This window comes from Meles meles, chromosome 10 (assembly GCF_922984935.1).
Source record: "Meles meles chromosome 10, mMelMel3.1 paternal haplotype, whole genome shotgun sequence".
Taxonomy (NCBI): Eukaryota; Metazoa; Chordata; class Mammalia; order Carnivora; family Mustelidae; genus Meles; species Meles meles.
In genome coordinates, this window is record NC_060075.1 from 10,478,874 (window position 1) to 10,494,578 (window position 15,705).

The following is a 15,705-nucleotide window of genomic DNA, read 5'->3' on the forward strand; positions in this document are numbered from 1 at the left end:
TATGAATCTTTAAAAACGAACAAACAGGGGCGCCTGGGTGGCTCAGTGGATTAAGCCTTTGCCTTTGGCTCAGGTCATGATCTCCGTCTGGGTCCTGGGATCCAGCCCCGCATGGGGCTCTCTGCTCAGCGGGGAGCCTGCTTCCCCCCCTCCCCCCACCCCCGCCTGCCTCTCTGCCTACTTGTGATCTCTCTCAAATAAATAAATAAAATCTAAAAAAAAAAAACCCCAAACAAACACAAAATTTTATTGACCTGAAAGATGAAACAGTAACTTTAGTCAGCAAAATGCGTTTATTCCAGAATAGCAAAGAACTGCAATTCAGGTCCTGCAAGCTATGGCAAAACCACAGGTGCGCCCCACAGAGGAGAGGCCCGTTATTTCAGGGAGGAGGGGTGGGGGGAGGGTTGCTTTGGACTGAAAGTTCCTGGAGAAAAGGAAGAGTTCAAGATGATGAGGGAGCTCCTTGGTCCAGCGTGCTGGGCTTGCTAGCAGATGCGACATACATCTTTTTCCAGGGGGGGCCTGTTATTGTTACGTCCTTCCCGTTGCAAGATTCTCCTATTGGGGTCTGCAACTGACGATTCTTCCTGTAACTGGCAATTCTTCTTATAACTGGCAGGCAATGGCACGGCCTGAGGGCTCCACTCGAACGAGGGTTCCCTTTATGAGTTTCGACACCTTCCTCTGGTTAGGCTCACCGGGAAGGGAGGAGGACAGACGCGGGTGCGCTCAGGATGCAGGCGGCAAGCAGGGATCAGAGAGAGAAAGGGGACCGGGAGGACGGGCTCCGGAAAACAGGGAAGGTTGCCCGGCCGTGAGGCCAGGCTGAGGAAGGGTGATGCTTGGTTTTGAGAAAAGTGCGGCCTCTTTACTGACGGCAGCGCAGAGCGCTAGGCAGAGACGCCAGCGCCAGCGGGAGCGCAGAGCTGGCGTAGAAGAAGAAAGCTGCGGGAAGAAGGAAGCTGGCTGCCGGCCTGGCGTCGGCGACGTCGGGGGCGCGCGGCCCGGCGGAAACGCGCGGCCCGCACCGGCCCACGGCTCCGGAAGGGGGCGGGGCCGCCTCGCGCGCCCGTTACTTAAGCCTGCGAGCGCCTGCCGCGCGCCGTCGAGGCTCCTCAGCTGAGCTCCGAGCGGTCGATCGCCCTCGCTCCCGCAGCCCCCTCTCGGCTCGCCCCGGGCTCCACCCGCCATTGTGTAAGTGCGGCCGCAGCTCAGCGCGCCGCCCTCCATGTGGGCGCGCGGGCCGCGGGCTGGGAAGGGCAGCGCGAGGAAAGGCTGGGGTGGGCAGCCGCGCCTCGCTCTGCAGTCCCCGGATGGTGGCGGTGCGCGGGGACAGGGAGGGGGGAGCGGCTCCCGGAGGCACGCGCGGCGTCTGCCCGCCCCGCAGGCCGGCCTCCCTCTTGGCTCCTCCCCGCGGAGCCGGGCGGCGGGGCCTCCAGCGCCGGGGCTCCCTGGAGCTCCGCCGGGAAACCGCCGCGGGAGCGCGGGATGGACGCGGCCGGCGTTCTGGGGGAGTTCGCGGACTGTTGAATTCGCTAGGAGGCATCCTAACGTGGCGTTTCTGTTGTTTTAAATGCAGAGGCCTGTAGTCCGATATGGAGCATGCCTTTACCCCGCTGGAACCCCTTCTTCCCACCGGTACTGTACTTTTTCCACGTTTCGCTGTCACCTGCCTCTGTCTCCGAGCCCTGAAAGGTTAAAAGGGCCGAACTCTAGACCCAGAAGGGTTCCCAGTCAGTCTCAGACTCCCGAGTTCTGAGCCCTTAGGCATACTCCTCAGCCTCTCTTCTGCCTCAGTTTCCTCCCCTGAAGTAACAGGGATAGATGTCGGTCCTTGCCACAGTTTTACCGGATGCGCGCCACCTGGAGAAGAGGGAGCGCCACGTGCGACGTTAGCCCTTAGGCCTCGAGAGCAGCTCTTACCTAGTCTCTGACATCGCAGGTCTTATCCGCCAAGGGGGTTAAGATCAGGCATTATTGCCCGTCTTGCATTTTTTAATCCACGGAAAGCCCCACAGCTTATCCAGTACAGGATGTTTCAAAGCTCTAACACTCACTTGTGGATTTTTACCGTTTTACCAAATGATCGTCAATCACAGAGTTATAGATGGGAGGTATGAGTTAGGGTGATAGCATTCTCATGTGTTGTAATTGACTTATGTGATAATTTCTTAATAAGAAATAGATTCCTTTACCAGTTTTTCTTGGTTGTGTGGAAGTCCTGTTTTATCCGTGCATAAATTTAAACGGAACGCATAGTTTAATGTTTCATTATCATATATCATATATATATGATATATATATCATATATATAAATGGTTTCCTATAGACACGTGAATGATTGGGTCTGGTTAGAGTATTGTTTTGATTTGGACTTGTCCAGTTGTTTCATATCCTGGGAATATTGGTGGTAAAACAAAGAGTAGAAGTAGGGGACCTTGACTTTTACTCTTCAGTCATTCAGTATGCTAAGTTTTTCCACATATACCTTTATGTCTTATTTGCAAGGAAAGGAAAGAAGTAACAGAACGAGAATCTGAACACAAAACTGTTTGACTTGGTTGAGAGGTTGAGTGTTTAATTATTATTGTAGTATATGTGCTGCCGAAGCGAGCACAAGTGTTTAATTATTATTGTAAATAGCTTTTCAGAAGTTGAGAAAAGCAGTGGCTTTTCTATGGCTTTTCTACTGTGAAGCAAGTTCATGGTAACCCAGTGGTAGCCAGACTTGCATTTCTGTGAGTAAATATTTGATCCATGTGGCATATTGATGTTCAGTTTTGTAAAAACCTCAGCACTTTACTGTGATAAAGGAAATTTTCAGCTTTTAATATTTTGGGGCCCTGCTTGTGGACCCCCCAGGAAGCTAGCTATACTTTAACATTTACTAAGGTCAGGCAGACTCTCAGAGGCTCTCTTTGTGCCCAGAGCACATACTGTACATCTGCTTTGTTAAACAAACAAAAAACAAACACATACACCAAAGAGGGGCCTTCTGAACACAAAGATAAGAAAAAGAAACTTCCCTGTTTCCAGTAAGATTAAAGTCCTACAGCCTATTCTAGAAATTTAAGATAAGGTCTGCAACTTTCTGAAATGTTCTTTGTCTATTTCTAACTTTTTACATAAAAAAGGTGTATAACCCTACATCAAATATTCCTTTGCTGGAGCACTGTCTTTGCAAAGATTGTGTATCCAGGGCAGCTGTCCAAGACTTGGGCTTGAATAAAACTTTTTTTTTCCCCTTAGAAATTCTAAAAGATTTGTTCATTTTGTGGCAACTTCTGACTGAAGATTTCTGGTGTTTTCTAGGTTGAAGAGAATATATCCCAGAGATAGTGCGGTTCAGTAAAGCTTAGATTGAGGAATCAATCTCTGGGTTTAAACCCTAGTTTTGCCACTGTTTACTAGTGTTAACATTCAGCTGAGTGAGTTTTATTAAAGAGTTTTAAAGCTAGCAAGTAGAGGGGCACCTGGGTGGCTCAGTGGGTTAAGCCTCTGCCTTCAGCTCAGGTCATGATCTCAGGGTCCTGGGATCGAGCCCCGCATCAGGCTCTCTGCTCCGCGGGGAGCCTGCTTCCTCCTCTCTCTCTGCCTGCCTCTCTGCCTACTTGTGATCTCTCTCTCTCTCTGTCAGATAAATAAATAAAATCTTTAAAAAAAAAAAAAAAAAAGCTAGCAAGTAGAGGGGAGCTCCAAAGGGCTACGGAAAGGGAGAGGTGTTTTTGTTTTTGTTTTTTTAAAGGTGGAAAAAGGAAATCAATAGAAGGATTGTTTGGGATGAGGTCACCTTCCTCTGGGAAATGGACAAAGGCCCATGTAACAGATAACCTCATTGGTGCCAACCAGATAATTCCTAACGGAAGACCATTTCTGGGTGAGGTTGAAACTGCAGTTAGTTTGGCCTAGCATAAGTGACTCCATTTTTGAGCCTGTGCTTTTCTTTTTAGCACGAATTTTCAAACCTTGTATTTCAGGTTTTTTACTGATAAAATATGAATACTTAACAGGATTGTTAGTATAAATGGGTTGTAATACATATAAAGCACTTAGCATCAGTAGCGATAAGCTGTTCAACAGTAAGTCCAAGGGGAAAACAAAATGGCAGTTGGATCTCCGGGTCAGTGCTGAGATGGGAAAATATTTGGAGCAGTAGAGAAAAACGGGCAGTTCCTTGCTCTGTTTTTATCAAAGGTTTAGTGGAGAAGGTTGGGACAGGTTAAGTCAGACATTGGTAAGCCCCTCTGTGTAGCAGGGCATGTAGAGTAACTGTAAGAACTATAATATCCTTTATGAAGCACAGATCCATGGAGACAGAATCCAGTGCTCCCTTGGGATTCTCTGTGATTTAGTGGTTCTCAGAGTTTCTTCCTCCACTAAAGGTGAAAGTATTTAGGGATTTCTGCCTCCTCTCAGGTGTTGGCCTTGAAACAAAGGCCTGAGGCAAGTTTGCGGTAGACTTCAGATGCCTAAGAGATACTTAAAAAAAGAACCGTGTAGGGGCGCCTGGGTGGCTCAGTGGGTTAAAGCCTCTGCCTTCGGCTCAGGTCATGATCCCAGAGTCCTGGGATCGAGCCCCGCTTCGGGCTCTCTGCTCAGCAGGGAGCCTGCTTCCTCCTCTCTCTCTCTGCCTATTTGTAATTTCTGTCTTTCAAATAAATGAATAAAATCTTTAAAAAAAAAAAAAAGAACCGTGTATTAGGAGACACCAGTGAAAAGCCTGCCTTTTGCAGGGATTCAGCAAATATTTAAGCGTCACTTTGCATTAGCAGTATTCCCTTCATCAGACAGATATTTAATACTTGGCTAGAAGTAGCTTTTCAGTCAGTAATTTCTGTGAATCTGATTTGCAGATGTGATTTACCTGTAATGCTTACTCAGATTTAATATAGTGGGCTGTCCAACAGTTAAGCTGGTTTTAACTAATTGCCAGGTGGACCAAAAGACTTCTTTCTCTGGGATCGCTAGCTCAAAGATTTTTTTTTTTTTACTCTTTTCTTTGTGTGTGTGGGGGAGGGTAACTAAAGTAAGTGCTTATTAAAAGAAACAGTAATATAGATGAGAGTTTCCTGTAATCCCTCTTCTAGGAATAACCATTAACAGTTGGCATATGTTCTAAATATTCATTTTGGTACATGTACCTCAACATATTATGATCCTTGTTTTAAAGAAAATGGATTCATATTATAAAATCTTTTGTAATTCACTCTGTTGGGGCAGTGAGTGAAATTTTTTTTAAGTCCATCTGATTTACCAGAGATTATCATTCTAAAATTTGTTGTCAATTATGTGTGTATATATAAATAAGACCTGTTTACCCTCTTCCTGCAACTTTTTTTCACTGATGTTGTTATGATCCATATGTATAGGTATCCCAAGTTTTTTTTAACTTTAATTCCAGTGTAGCTAACATCATTAGTTTCAGGTGTGCAATATAGTGGTTCAAAAAACAAAGTGATGGTGAGATGCTACAAAGTAGGTGGCAGTGACTTTACATACGGCTGTTGTCAGGCCGGAGGGCCCCATCCATCCTTGTCAAGGGAGGTATCGAACTTCTCTGCTCTCATACAACACCCCAAGTTTTGTTTTTGATAGGCGGTACGGACTTAAATGAACTAGTCTTTCTTAATAGACGTTTAGGTTATTGGTAATTTTATTGTTACTTTCTGTAATGCATATCTTTGATCATATGTTTTTGTGTGTATCTGTATATATCAGTAGCATAAATTCCTAGAAATGGAACTGTTGGATGACAGGGCATGTTTCTGTTATCAAGAGGAACTGACAGCTGGCTGTGTATTTTCTTTGGTAGTAGGTGCTACAGGGGTACAGAAGTGAAAGGTGTGTTGATCCCTTTAGCCACGAGTTCATAGTCTGGTTAGAGAGTTGAGAACAAAATAATACGGATTCTAGTTCAATGTTGAATTACCTAGTATAGGAAAGGGAAGGGAAGGACTCAGGAGAAGGAGATGAGGGCAGTTTGGAGTAGGCAGGAAATCACGGAATGTGTAGGCCTCAGTTGTGCCTCTGAAAAAGCACTGGACTTAAATGGAGAGCAGGCTCAGGGGAGTGGACGAGTAACGAAGGTGATGTGCCGAGTGAAAGCCCTGTGCTGCCTCTGACCGGGTGTGAGTTCACCTGGTGGTGAGTAAAGAGAAAGGAGGCCTGAGTAGGCTGGAGAGTGTAGATGGAGATTTTGGTTGGGGAGTGAAGGTAACATCAGATTGTGGAGAATAGAGAAATTTAATGCAGGATAGGAGATAAGAAATTCTTCTGAAAGTGTCTGTTCCCCCTCCCCCCGCCCCGGGCCTTGGAACATTCTGTACAAAGCTGTCATCCGTGTCATGGGGTTGCTAATCATATATGGGTTAAAGTCCTTTTGGACTTGAAGATACCCAGAGTTCTGATTCCTAACTACTTTTCCAGAATACATTTTATCTTTCCTTGTCTGTGACCAAGCCACACGAACTACCCATGTTTACTTATATGAACATTTGTTCCAGCTTTAATACTCTTGCCTTAGCTCATGCTAAATTCATCCCCTAGAATGTTCTTTTCTAAACCTTAGAATTAGTTTTAAGTTTTAGCCATTTGGTGGATGTCTAGAGGTATTTCTGTGATGTTAATTTACATTTCCTTTATGGCAGGATACTTGTTTTTCGAGTGTTCATTGGCCTTTTGTAGATCATTTGTGAAATGTTTTACTCTTGCCATTTTTCTATGGGGAAGGGTTTTTTATTCTTTTATTTTTATTTTTAAGTGCTTTCCATACCTAATATGGGACTTGAACTCATGACCCTGAGAGTCGGTGCTCTACTGATTGAGCCAGCCAGTTGCTCCACTTTCCTTTTTTACAAATAAATTTTTAGGGGCACCTGGCTGGTGGAGCAAGTGACCCTTGATCTCGGGGTTGTAGGTTTAACCCCATGCTGGATGTAGAAATTACTTAAAGAAAATCTTTTAAAAAATCAATTTGTAGTTTTTCATTCTAAAAATTGAGGTATAACTGACATAACATTGTATTAGTTTCAGAGGTACAGCTTAATGATTTGATATATGTATATACAGTATTGGAAAATGATTGCCAAGCAGGAGTTTCTTATATATTCTGGATGTATTTCCTAAGCTTTTTTTTCTCATCAGTGATATACAGAGAATGAGACTTTCCAAGGACAATTGTTGGGAAGATTTAAGACTCACATTTTAACACCGATGAATAGCAAGAATACATTTTTATTTTTCTCATTTCCTTTTTATCTTAAGATTTTTGTTTTAATTCATGATGAACAATATTTAACTGGTATGGGCATACAATTGCTATTTTAAACTCTCTAAATATAGGTAACTTTTCAAAATAGTTTTATAAATAGGGACTGTTTTGGGCTTTGTTCTTGTCTGTGATCCTTTCATTTTTTTATCATGAAGCTTATATTCAGAACTCTGTATGTTTGAAAATAAAGTTGATTTATTTTAAACACCTGAGAGCTAAAATAAAAGTGAAGAGTCAAACCGTCTTCAGAATCATTTCACATCTACTTATTTCACAAAGGTAAGACACAGCAGATGGAGAGGTTTTTCTTTTGGCTTAATAAAAATATTGATATTTTAAAACTTTCATATTTTTACAATGTAGTACATATGCGTTATAAAACTTTAGAAGGTAAACAAAAATGAAATAACAATGCTGTATTCTAATGTCTCCGAAATTACCACTGTTACTGCCATGTACATGGATAAGTGGTGTGTTTATATCTATATCCCTCCAGATATTTGTTGTGTATCATTACACAATGAAGTATTTTTAAACCTAAATGAGAACATACTGTGAGTTGTTTCCTTCAAATGAAACTCCACTTTTTCTACCTAAAATTTTGTAGTACCAGTCCATATTTAAATTTTCCCATTGTTTCAAAAATAACTTTTCCTGTTGCTTGTTTCCCACCTGTTCGTTCTTCAGTATTTTAAAATCTAGCTCAGTTCCTCACTTTTTAAATCCTCCTTAACATTTAATATTGACCTTCTAAATCACATTTATATCACTCTTAAGTGGATCTGATGGAATAAAGAATATAGCAGTTAGATATGAAACATTCACTTAAACGATATATTAAAAAACTCTAGTTTTAAAAGTTCCATTTTATTTTCCTCACCTAATTTGATTATCATAAATAAATTTTATGCTAGAAAGCCCTTTATCTATCACTTGGTATTTCTTTGCAAAATTATTATATACATTTAAATTTTAAAAAGATTCCTGTGAACATAGTGCTCTTGGGAGTTATTTCTTCTAAACTGAATTACCATGGTTGAGATTTATTCTGAATTTAATTACCATTTTAAGTATTGTTAGTACACACTTGATCAAGTCACTGTAATTGTATTAAAATTTTTTGTTATAACTAACATTTACATAACACTACACTAGGCATAGTTTTAATGCTTTAACAGGGTGAAGCCTATACAAAGTTTTGGAACTAGAGAACTAAGGTTTGACTTTTAGTCCTTTACAGATTATGTGACATCGGGTGTGTCACTTAATTTCTTAGAGCCTTAGTTTCTTTATGTAAACTAAGAATATATCCAAACATGAAGTCCTTGGGCAAATTTGAGATAACCTATAAAAAGCCAGTTAAAGAAGTAAAGTCGTGGAGCACCTGGGTGGCTCATTTGGATGGGCATCTGCTTTCAGCCCAGGTCATGATCCCAGGCTCATGGGATCCAGTCCTGTGTGGGGCTCCTTGCTCAGTGGGGAGCCTGCTTATCCCTCCCTCTGTCTGATGCTCCCCCTGCTTGTGCGTGCAAGGGCATGCTCTCTCTCTCTCTCTCTCTCTCTTTCTCTGACAAATAAGTAAGTTAAATCATTTTTTTAAAAACTGTAAAATTCTATGCAATGTAAAATACTTTCGAGTAGATGAACTTTATTATACTGAGGATTGCATTTTGGACTCTCTATGTTCTTTCTTTTTTTTTTTTTTAGGATGGAAGAGTGGGGGTGGGGAGCACAGAGGAAGCGAGTGTATCTTAAGCAGGCTCTATGCCTAGTGGTGAGCCCAGCTCAGGATTCCATCCCGTGACCCTGAGATCATGACCTGAGCTGAGATCAAGTCAGCCACTTAACTGACTGAGCGACCCAGGAGTCCCCCCTACGTTCTTTTTTCTAATTCTTGAAGGAGAGCACTACTTATTTTAGTAGATGTGTTCAGTCCTATTAGGCCAGTCTAGCAGAGCTATTTGTTTCCTGAATTCTGTATTTTTTTCCATGCTGCTTAAACTTAATTATTTATAGATGTATGAAGTTATTAATAGTAGACATACTTTTTTGATGCCTCATGGTTAAATGGTAATGAATCCAGGAATATCCTGTTCAGTATAGTATTCATGCCATATCTTGTGTTTCTGGAATTTAATTTCTATCGAAAATGCTTAATTAAGTTGACAAGAGGCATGATAAAATCTACAGCTGACTATTAGCGTTCTCCAACTTATTAGTGAATAACTTAAGAATTTCTGGGAAATCATACCTAGAATTCTGACTCTTTTGTACTGATAAATGTATCCTGGTCACCTATGTCAGTAATTCTCTGTATTGTGCAGCAATGGACACACCTCAAGAAATCTTGGTGATGACATTCAGATGTACCAAACATAGCTATAAACTATGAACTCCCTTCCTTAATCTACTCAGCAAATGATAGTAAGAGTAACTCAAGGGTGGATTTAAATCCTCTGCATTTGCATTTTGTTTTAAAATTAAAGATGAAACATGCCTCACTATATAGTAAGAACACATTTTTTTGGTTACATCTCTCAACTACTTAAGCATTCTTTTTTGGAAATTTTTGGTTTGGTGTTCTCTCTAGGTCTGTACTGTACAGTAGCCTGGCTATTAGCTGCACATGGCTATTGAGCACTTGGAATATGGCTAGTGTGAGTGAGGAACTGAATTTGTAACTTGTGTAAAGGCCAAAACTCCACTAAGAAACTGGAAAAGTTTTAAGTGTTTAGGTCAATGTATTAGTGTACTAGGGCTGCCACAGGGTACCGTAGACTGGGTGGCTTAAGTGATAGAAATTTATTTTCTCCTAATTCTCAAGCTGGAAGTCCAAGATCAAGGTGTTGGCAGCTTTGGTTTCTTCTGAAGCCTCTCTTCTTGACTTGCAGATAGATGTTTGTCTTCTCTCTGTGTCCTCATGGATTGCCGGTTCATTTGTGTGTTACTTGTGTTCTAATCTCCTATTCTTTTTTTTTTTTTTTACTTTATTTTTCCAGTGTTCCAAGATTCATTGTTTATGCATCACACCCAGTGTGCTCTATGCAATACGTGCCCTCCTTAATACCCACCACCAGTCTCCCCAACCCCCCACCCTCTTCCCCCTCGAAAACCCTCAGTTTGTTTCTCAGAGTCCACAGTCTCATGGTTTGTCTCCCCCTCTGATTGCCCCCAACTCAGTTCTCTCTGTCTCCCAATGTCCTCTGTGTTATTCCTTATGCTCCACGAGTAAAGTGAAATCACATGATAATTCACTTTCTCTGCTTGACTTAATTCACTCAGTGTAATCTCCTCCAGCCCCATCCATGTTGATAGAAAAGTTGGGTATTCATCCCTTCTGATGGCTGAGTAATATTCCATTGTGTATATGGAGCACATCTTTATGCATTCATCTTTTGAAGGGCATCTTGGCTCTTTTCACAGTTTGGCGACTGTGGCCATTGCTGCTATGAACATTAGGGTACCGATGGCCCTTTTCACTACATCTGTGTCATTGGGGTAAATACGCAGTAGTCCAATTGCAGGGTCATAGGGAAGCTCTATTTTTAATTTTTAAGGAATCTCCACACTGTTTCCCAAAGTGGCTGCACCAATTTGCATTCCCATCAGCAGTGTAAGAGGGTTCCCCTTTCTCCATCTCTCCTCCAACACTTGTTGTTTACTGTCTTGTTAATTTTGGCCATTCTAACTGGTGTCAGGTGGTATCTCAAGTATGGTTTCGATTTGAATCTCCCTGATGGCTGATGATGATGAACATTTTTTCATGTGTCTGTTAGCCATTTGCATGTCTTTTTTGGAGAAGTGTCTGTTCACGTCTTCTGCCCATTTTTTCACATGATTATCTGTTTTTTGAGTGTTGAGTTAGAAGTTCTTTATAGATCTTGGATATCAACCCTTTGTAGTGTCATTTGCGAATATCTTCTCCTATTTTGTGGGTTGTCTCTTTGTTTTGTTGACTGTTTCCTTTGGTGTGCAGAAGCCTTTGATCTTGATGAAGTCCCAAAAGTTCATATTCGCTTTTGTTTCCTTTGCTTTTGGAGACATGTCTTGAAAGAAGTTGCCGTGGCCGATGTGGAAGAGGTTACTGCCTATGTTCTCCTCTAGGATTCTGATAGATTCCTGCCTCATGTTGAGGTCTTTTATCCATTTCAAGTTTATCTTTGTGTATGGTTTAAGAGAATGGTCAAGCTTCATTTCAAGCTTTACTACAAGGCTGTGATCACCAAGACAGCACAGTACTGGCACAAAAAAAGACAAAGACCAGTGGAACAGAGTAGAGAGTCCAGGTATCACCCACAACTCTATGGCCAAATAATCTTTGACAAAGCAGGAAAAAATATACAGTGGAAAAAAGACAGTCTCTAATCTCTTATTCTTATGAAGATACCAGTCCTATTGGATTAGGTCCACCCATATGATTTATTTTACTTTATCCTTTTAAAGACCCTATCTCCAAATATAGTGACATTCTGAGGTATAGGTATAGGACTTCAACAGGAATTTTGGGAGGACATAATGCAGCCCCATACAAACTAGGTATGTCAGTTTACTTTTTCAGCTGAAATTTTTTTTTTTTTATTGTCTTGGTCCATAGTTCAGAATTGTTATGACTACTAAATAAGAGGTTATTAATGTCACTCAAACAGAATATAGCTGGTATATGAATCAAAAAGTCAGTTTTGGTCTTACTTAGTTGCTGCTTTGTGCTTCTATATAAAGTTCATTTAATGGTTTTTGAGTATCTGTTATGTGCCACACTTCAGTAGATGCTGTGGAAAATAATTTACAGTCCTCACTGTGAAGAGTTCAGCCTGCAGCAGGCCATTCAATACAATAGAAATGTAATTTTATATGTACAAACTATCCTAGTAACCTCGTTAAAAAGAAAACAAATGAACTTGATTTTATATATTTAACTTAATATCTAAAATGTTATTTTAGTGTGTAATCGGAATAAGCAATTACTAATGCAATAGTTGACTTTTTTTAAGGTTTTTATTTGAGAGAGAGCATGAGTGAGCCTGAGCCAGGGGGAGGAGCAAAAAGGGAGGGGCAAGCAGACTCCCTGCTGAGCAGGGATTTTTTTTCCCAGAGCCACAGGGGCTCAATCTCAGGACCCTGGTGTCACAGACTGAGCTGAAGGCAGATGCTTAACTGACTGAACCACCCAGGAGCCCCAAGAGTTGACTTTTTTTTTTTTAACTAAATTTTCAAACACCAGTGTGTAGTTTACACTTGCAGCACACCTGAATTCAGCTGTTAAATTTTCTTCAGAAATACTTGATCGGTATTTAATGAGAATTTTGATACCTATATATTAAAAATTTGTTCTTTTATTCATATAAGCAAGGAGCAACGGATAGACCCATAATTTTGGAATATACTTCATATACAGAGAATAAAATACTCCTTTCCAAAGGAAAAGCCTTTGGAAATGGAAAGTGGAGATAGAACTGAGACTAAAACCTGGGTTTTCTGACTACATATTTTTCCTAAAAATCAGCATGGCATTTTTGTATTTAAATTAAAGCACTAGACCTACTTTGAAACTTGGAAAACTTGCAGTTTCTTTCTTTCTTTCTTTTTTTTTTTAAATTTGTGAATGGCCAAGAAATCTCTGGCTAAAGCTACTGCTTAAGGATTGTGATATTTTTGTTATCTGGGACTAGCTAAGATATCTGGGAGACAAAGTAGTGGATTTTCAAGTTTCAGGGGTTAATCCTCTTACTTTACTCTCCTGCTGTATTAGAAATCCATCCCAGGTAGTTGTCAGGTTTCTTAAATGTTCAATGGGAAATTTACTTCTTTTGACTAGCCACACTTTCCTTAGTGTATTACCTATTTAATTGTTGGAATTCTGTTTATTCTTACATTTATTTCTAACTTGCTTGGACTTGCTATAACTATACTTCATTTCATGTGGTTCGTGTAGTTTTTTTCCTGTACTTTAGTTGATTTTCATATCTACTTTAGTTTTTATCATTCCTTTAATTAGTGTCATTATAGTTGATGACAAAAATGTTTGGTTTATTCTCATTGTTAATGGGCAAATTGTTTCTTTTGCCTTAAGTAATATCTCATTAACTTTATAAGCCAGCTTTTCCACATCATATAGAGAATCAATTTCCTGTGTTTTACTGGTATTAAGTCTCTGTAGCATCCCCATCTCATCTTTCCATATTAGCATTTTAATAGCTACATGCTTCTAGAAGCTAAAGCTTCCCAAGTAGGTATAAAAATAATCTTAATTCTTTAAGAAAAATCTTGTAAATTGATACATTGTAGCATTATCAGAATTTATGGTATTCTTCTAGATGAACCCATTGAAAACCCCAAGTAATGTTATGAGGGCAGTTTTAATATTCACAATGCTAAAATATTATGGTTGATCACACCAAAAAAAAAAAAAAATTCTGGGTTTTGATATATTAACACCAGATGTCTTTTAAGGTTTTCTAGGAAAATGAGGTGTTTGTGCAGTAACGTACCATCAAATGAATTTTATTTATTTATTTATTTATTTGACAGAGAGAGATCACAAGTAGGCAGAGAGGCAGGCAGAGAGAGGAGGAAGCAGGCTCCCTGCGGAGCAGAGAGCCCGATGCAAGGCTCGATCCCAGGACCCCGAGATCATGACCTGAGCTGAAGGCAGCGGCTCAATCCACTGAGCCACCCAGGCTTTTTTTCTTGGTTAAATCCATCAGAAAGAGTTACTCTTTGAGGTAGCAGACAGATGCTCAAACAAATGGATTTAATTCTGAGTAGTCCTGTATTTTTATCATACCATTGTCTTTGAAGGTATTCATTTATCACAATGGAATAGTTTCTTTTGTTTTTATGACTTCCAGAGAATTTGAACCTTTGATTTACTTTGAGGTCATGAGGCTGCTGTTTTGAGACAACTTTATTTTTTATTTTCAAAGTAGGAAAACTGTTGTTGAAATTATTCCTAATCCAGTGAAGATGTTGTGAGTAGTGAATCCCATGTGTAGGGGTGGGGAGCAACTTTAGGAAACCTAGTGTTTGCAGGGCCGTTGTGTTTTCTTTAGTGTCCCTCTGAGATAGCCATTTGGCTTCTTTGCTTGAACGCATTCAGGTAGCTCTATTGAAAGAGCATATAGCATTGTTGGACAACTGATAAAAAGGTGTATTTAAAATAGGCTGAAATAGACTTTTCTTATTTTCCTACAATGATGGTATGGAAGATTTTTAGTTGATTTCTACGTAGCTGCCTTCAAATACTGAAAAACCTTAATCGGGCTTTCTCTTGTTTTTCTCTTCTCCTAGACTAAACACCATAGTCATTTGTGCAGTGATTATTTGAGTCCCTGTGCTAGGAGCTCTTCTGGGTGCTGGAAGACCTACCAGCAACTTTCTGTAGTTTCATACCTTTCAGATCCACTAGCCCAGTAGAGGTATCAGTAATCTCTTCCTGGAAAATCGGGTGTTCTTGTCAAGAATGCGTATTGGGTGCCTATTTTCTTTTCTTTTTCTTTCTTTCTTTCTTTTTTTTTTTTTTAAGACTTCTTTACAGTAGTTTTAGGTTTACAACAAAATTGAGAGGAGGGTTATGTAGGTTTCCCGTGTGCTCCCTGAACATGCACAGCCTCCTCCATTATCACCACCCACCAATCACAGTGGGACATTGGTTAACAACTGACAAAACTTGGGGTGCCTGGGTGGCTCAGTGAGTTAAGCCTCTGCCTTCGGCCCAGGTCATGACCTCAGGGTCCTGGGATCGAGCCCCTCATTGCGCTCTCTGCTCAGCAGGGAGCCTGCTTCCCTCTCTATCTGCCTGCCTCTCTGCCTACTTGATCTCTCTCTCTGTCAAATAAATAAATCTTAAAAAAAGAAAACTGGCAAAACCACATTGATACTACATAATCACTCTCAAGTTCATAGTTTATATTACATATTCTGTGGATTTAGACAAATGTATAAAATCTATCCATCATTATAGTATCATACAGAGTATTTTTACTGCCCTAAAAGTCCTCTGTGCTCTGCCTATTTACCTAAATCCTCCCATCTCCAGCAACCACTTGGCTTTTTATTTTCATCATAGTTGTGCCTTTTCCAGAATGTCATAACTTAGAATAATATAGTATATGGCTTTTTTGGATGGGCTTCCTTTTTTTTTTTTTAAGATTTTATTTATTTATTTGACAGATCACAAGTAGGGAGAGAGGCAGGCATAGAGAGAGAGGAGGAAGCAGGCTCCCTGCCAAGCAGAGAGCCCGATGTGGGGCTCCATCCCAGGACCCCGGGACCATGACCTGAGCCGAAGGCAGAGGTTTTAACCCACTGAGCCACCCAGGCGCCCCTGGACTTCTTTAACTCATTATGGATTTAAGGTTTCTCTGTGTCCTCTCATGGCTTGATAGTGCATTCCTTTTTTTAGCACGGAATAGTATTCCATTGTCTGAACTTAC

General features: G+C 40.6%; 1 protein-coding gene and 1 non-coding gene across 4 annotated transcripts in view; one reads left to right on the top strand and one right to left on the bottom strand.

The window, feature by feature from the left end:
• Positions 1–1,063: 1,063 nt before the first annotated feature.
• Positions 1,064–15,705, top strand: part of TPK1 (thiamin pyrophosphokinase 1) — a 350,875-nt gene continuing 336,233 nt past the window's right edge. The window contains exons 1-2 of one of the 3 annotated variants that reach the window (XM_046020778.1): positions 1,064–1,197; positions 1,583–1,641. In XM_046020778.1, coding sequence (XP_045876734.1) covers positions 1,599–1,641 — 43 coding nt within the window. In that variant the 5' untranslated portion in view covers positions 1,064–1,197; positions 1,583–1,598. Of the gene's footprint in view, positions 1,198–1,441; positions 1,642–15,705 lie in introns of those variants that run through there. The other 2 variants (XM_046020781.1, XM_046020780.1) reach the window with 2 other exon arrangements.
• LOC123952420 lies at positions 5,453–5,577 on the bottom strand. The gene has a single exon (XR_006820659.1). It is a non-coding gene; the product is annotated as a U6atac minor spliceosomal RNA (small nuclear RNA).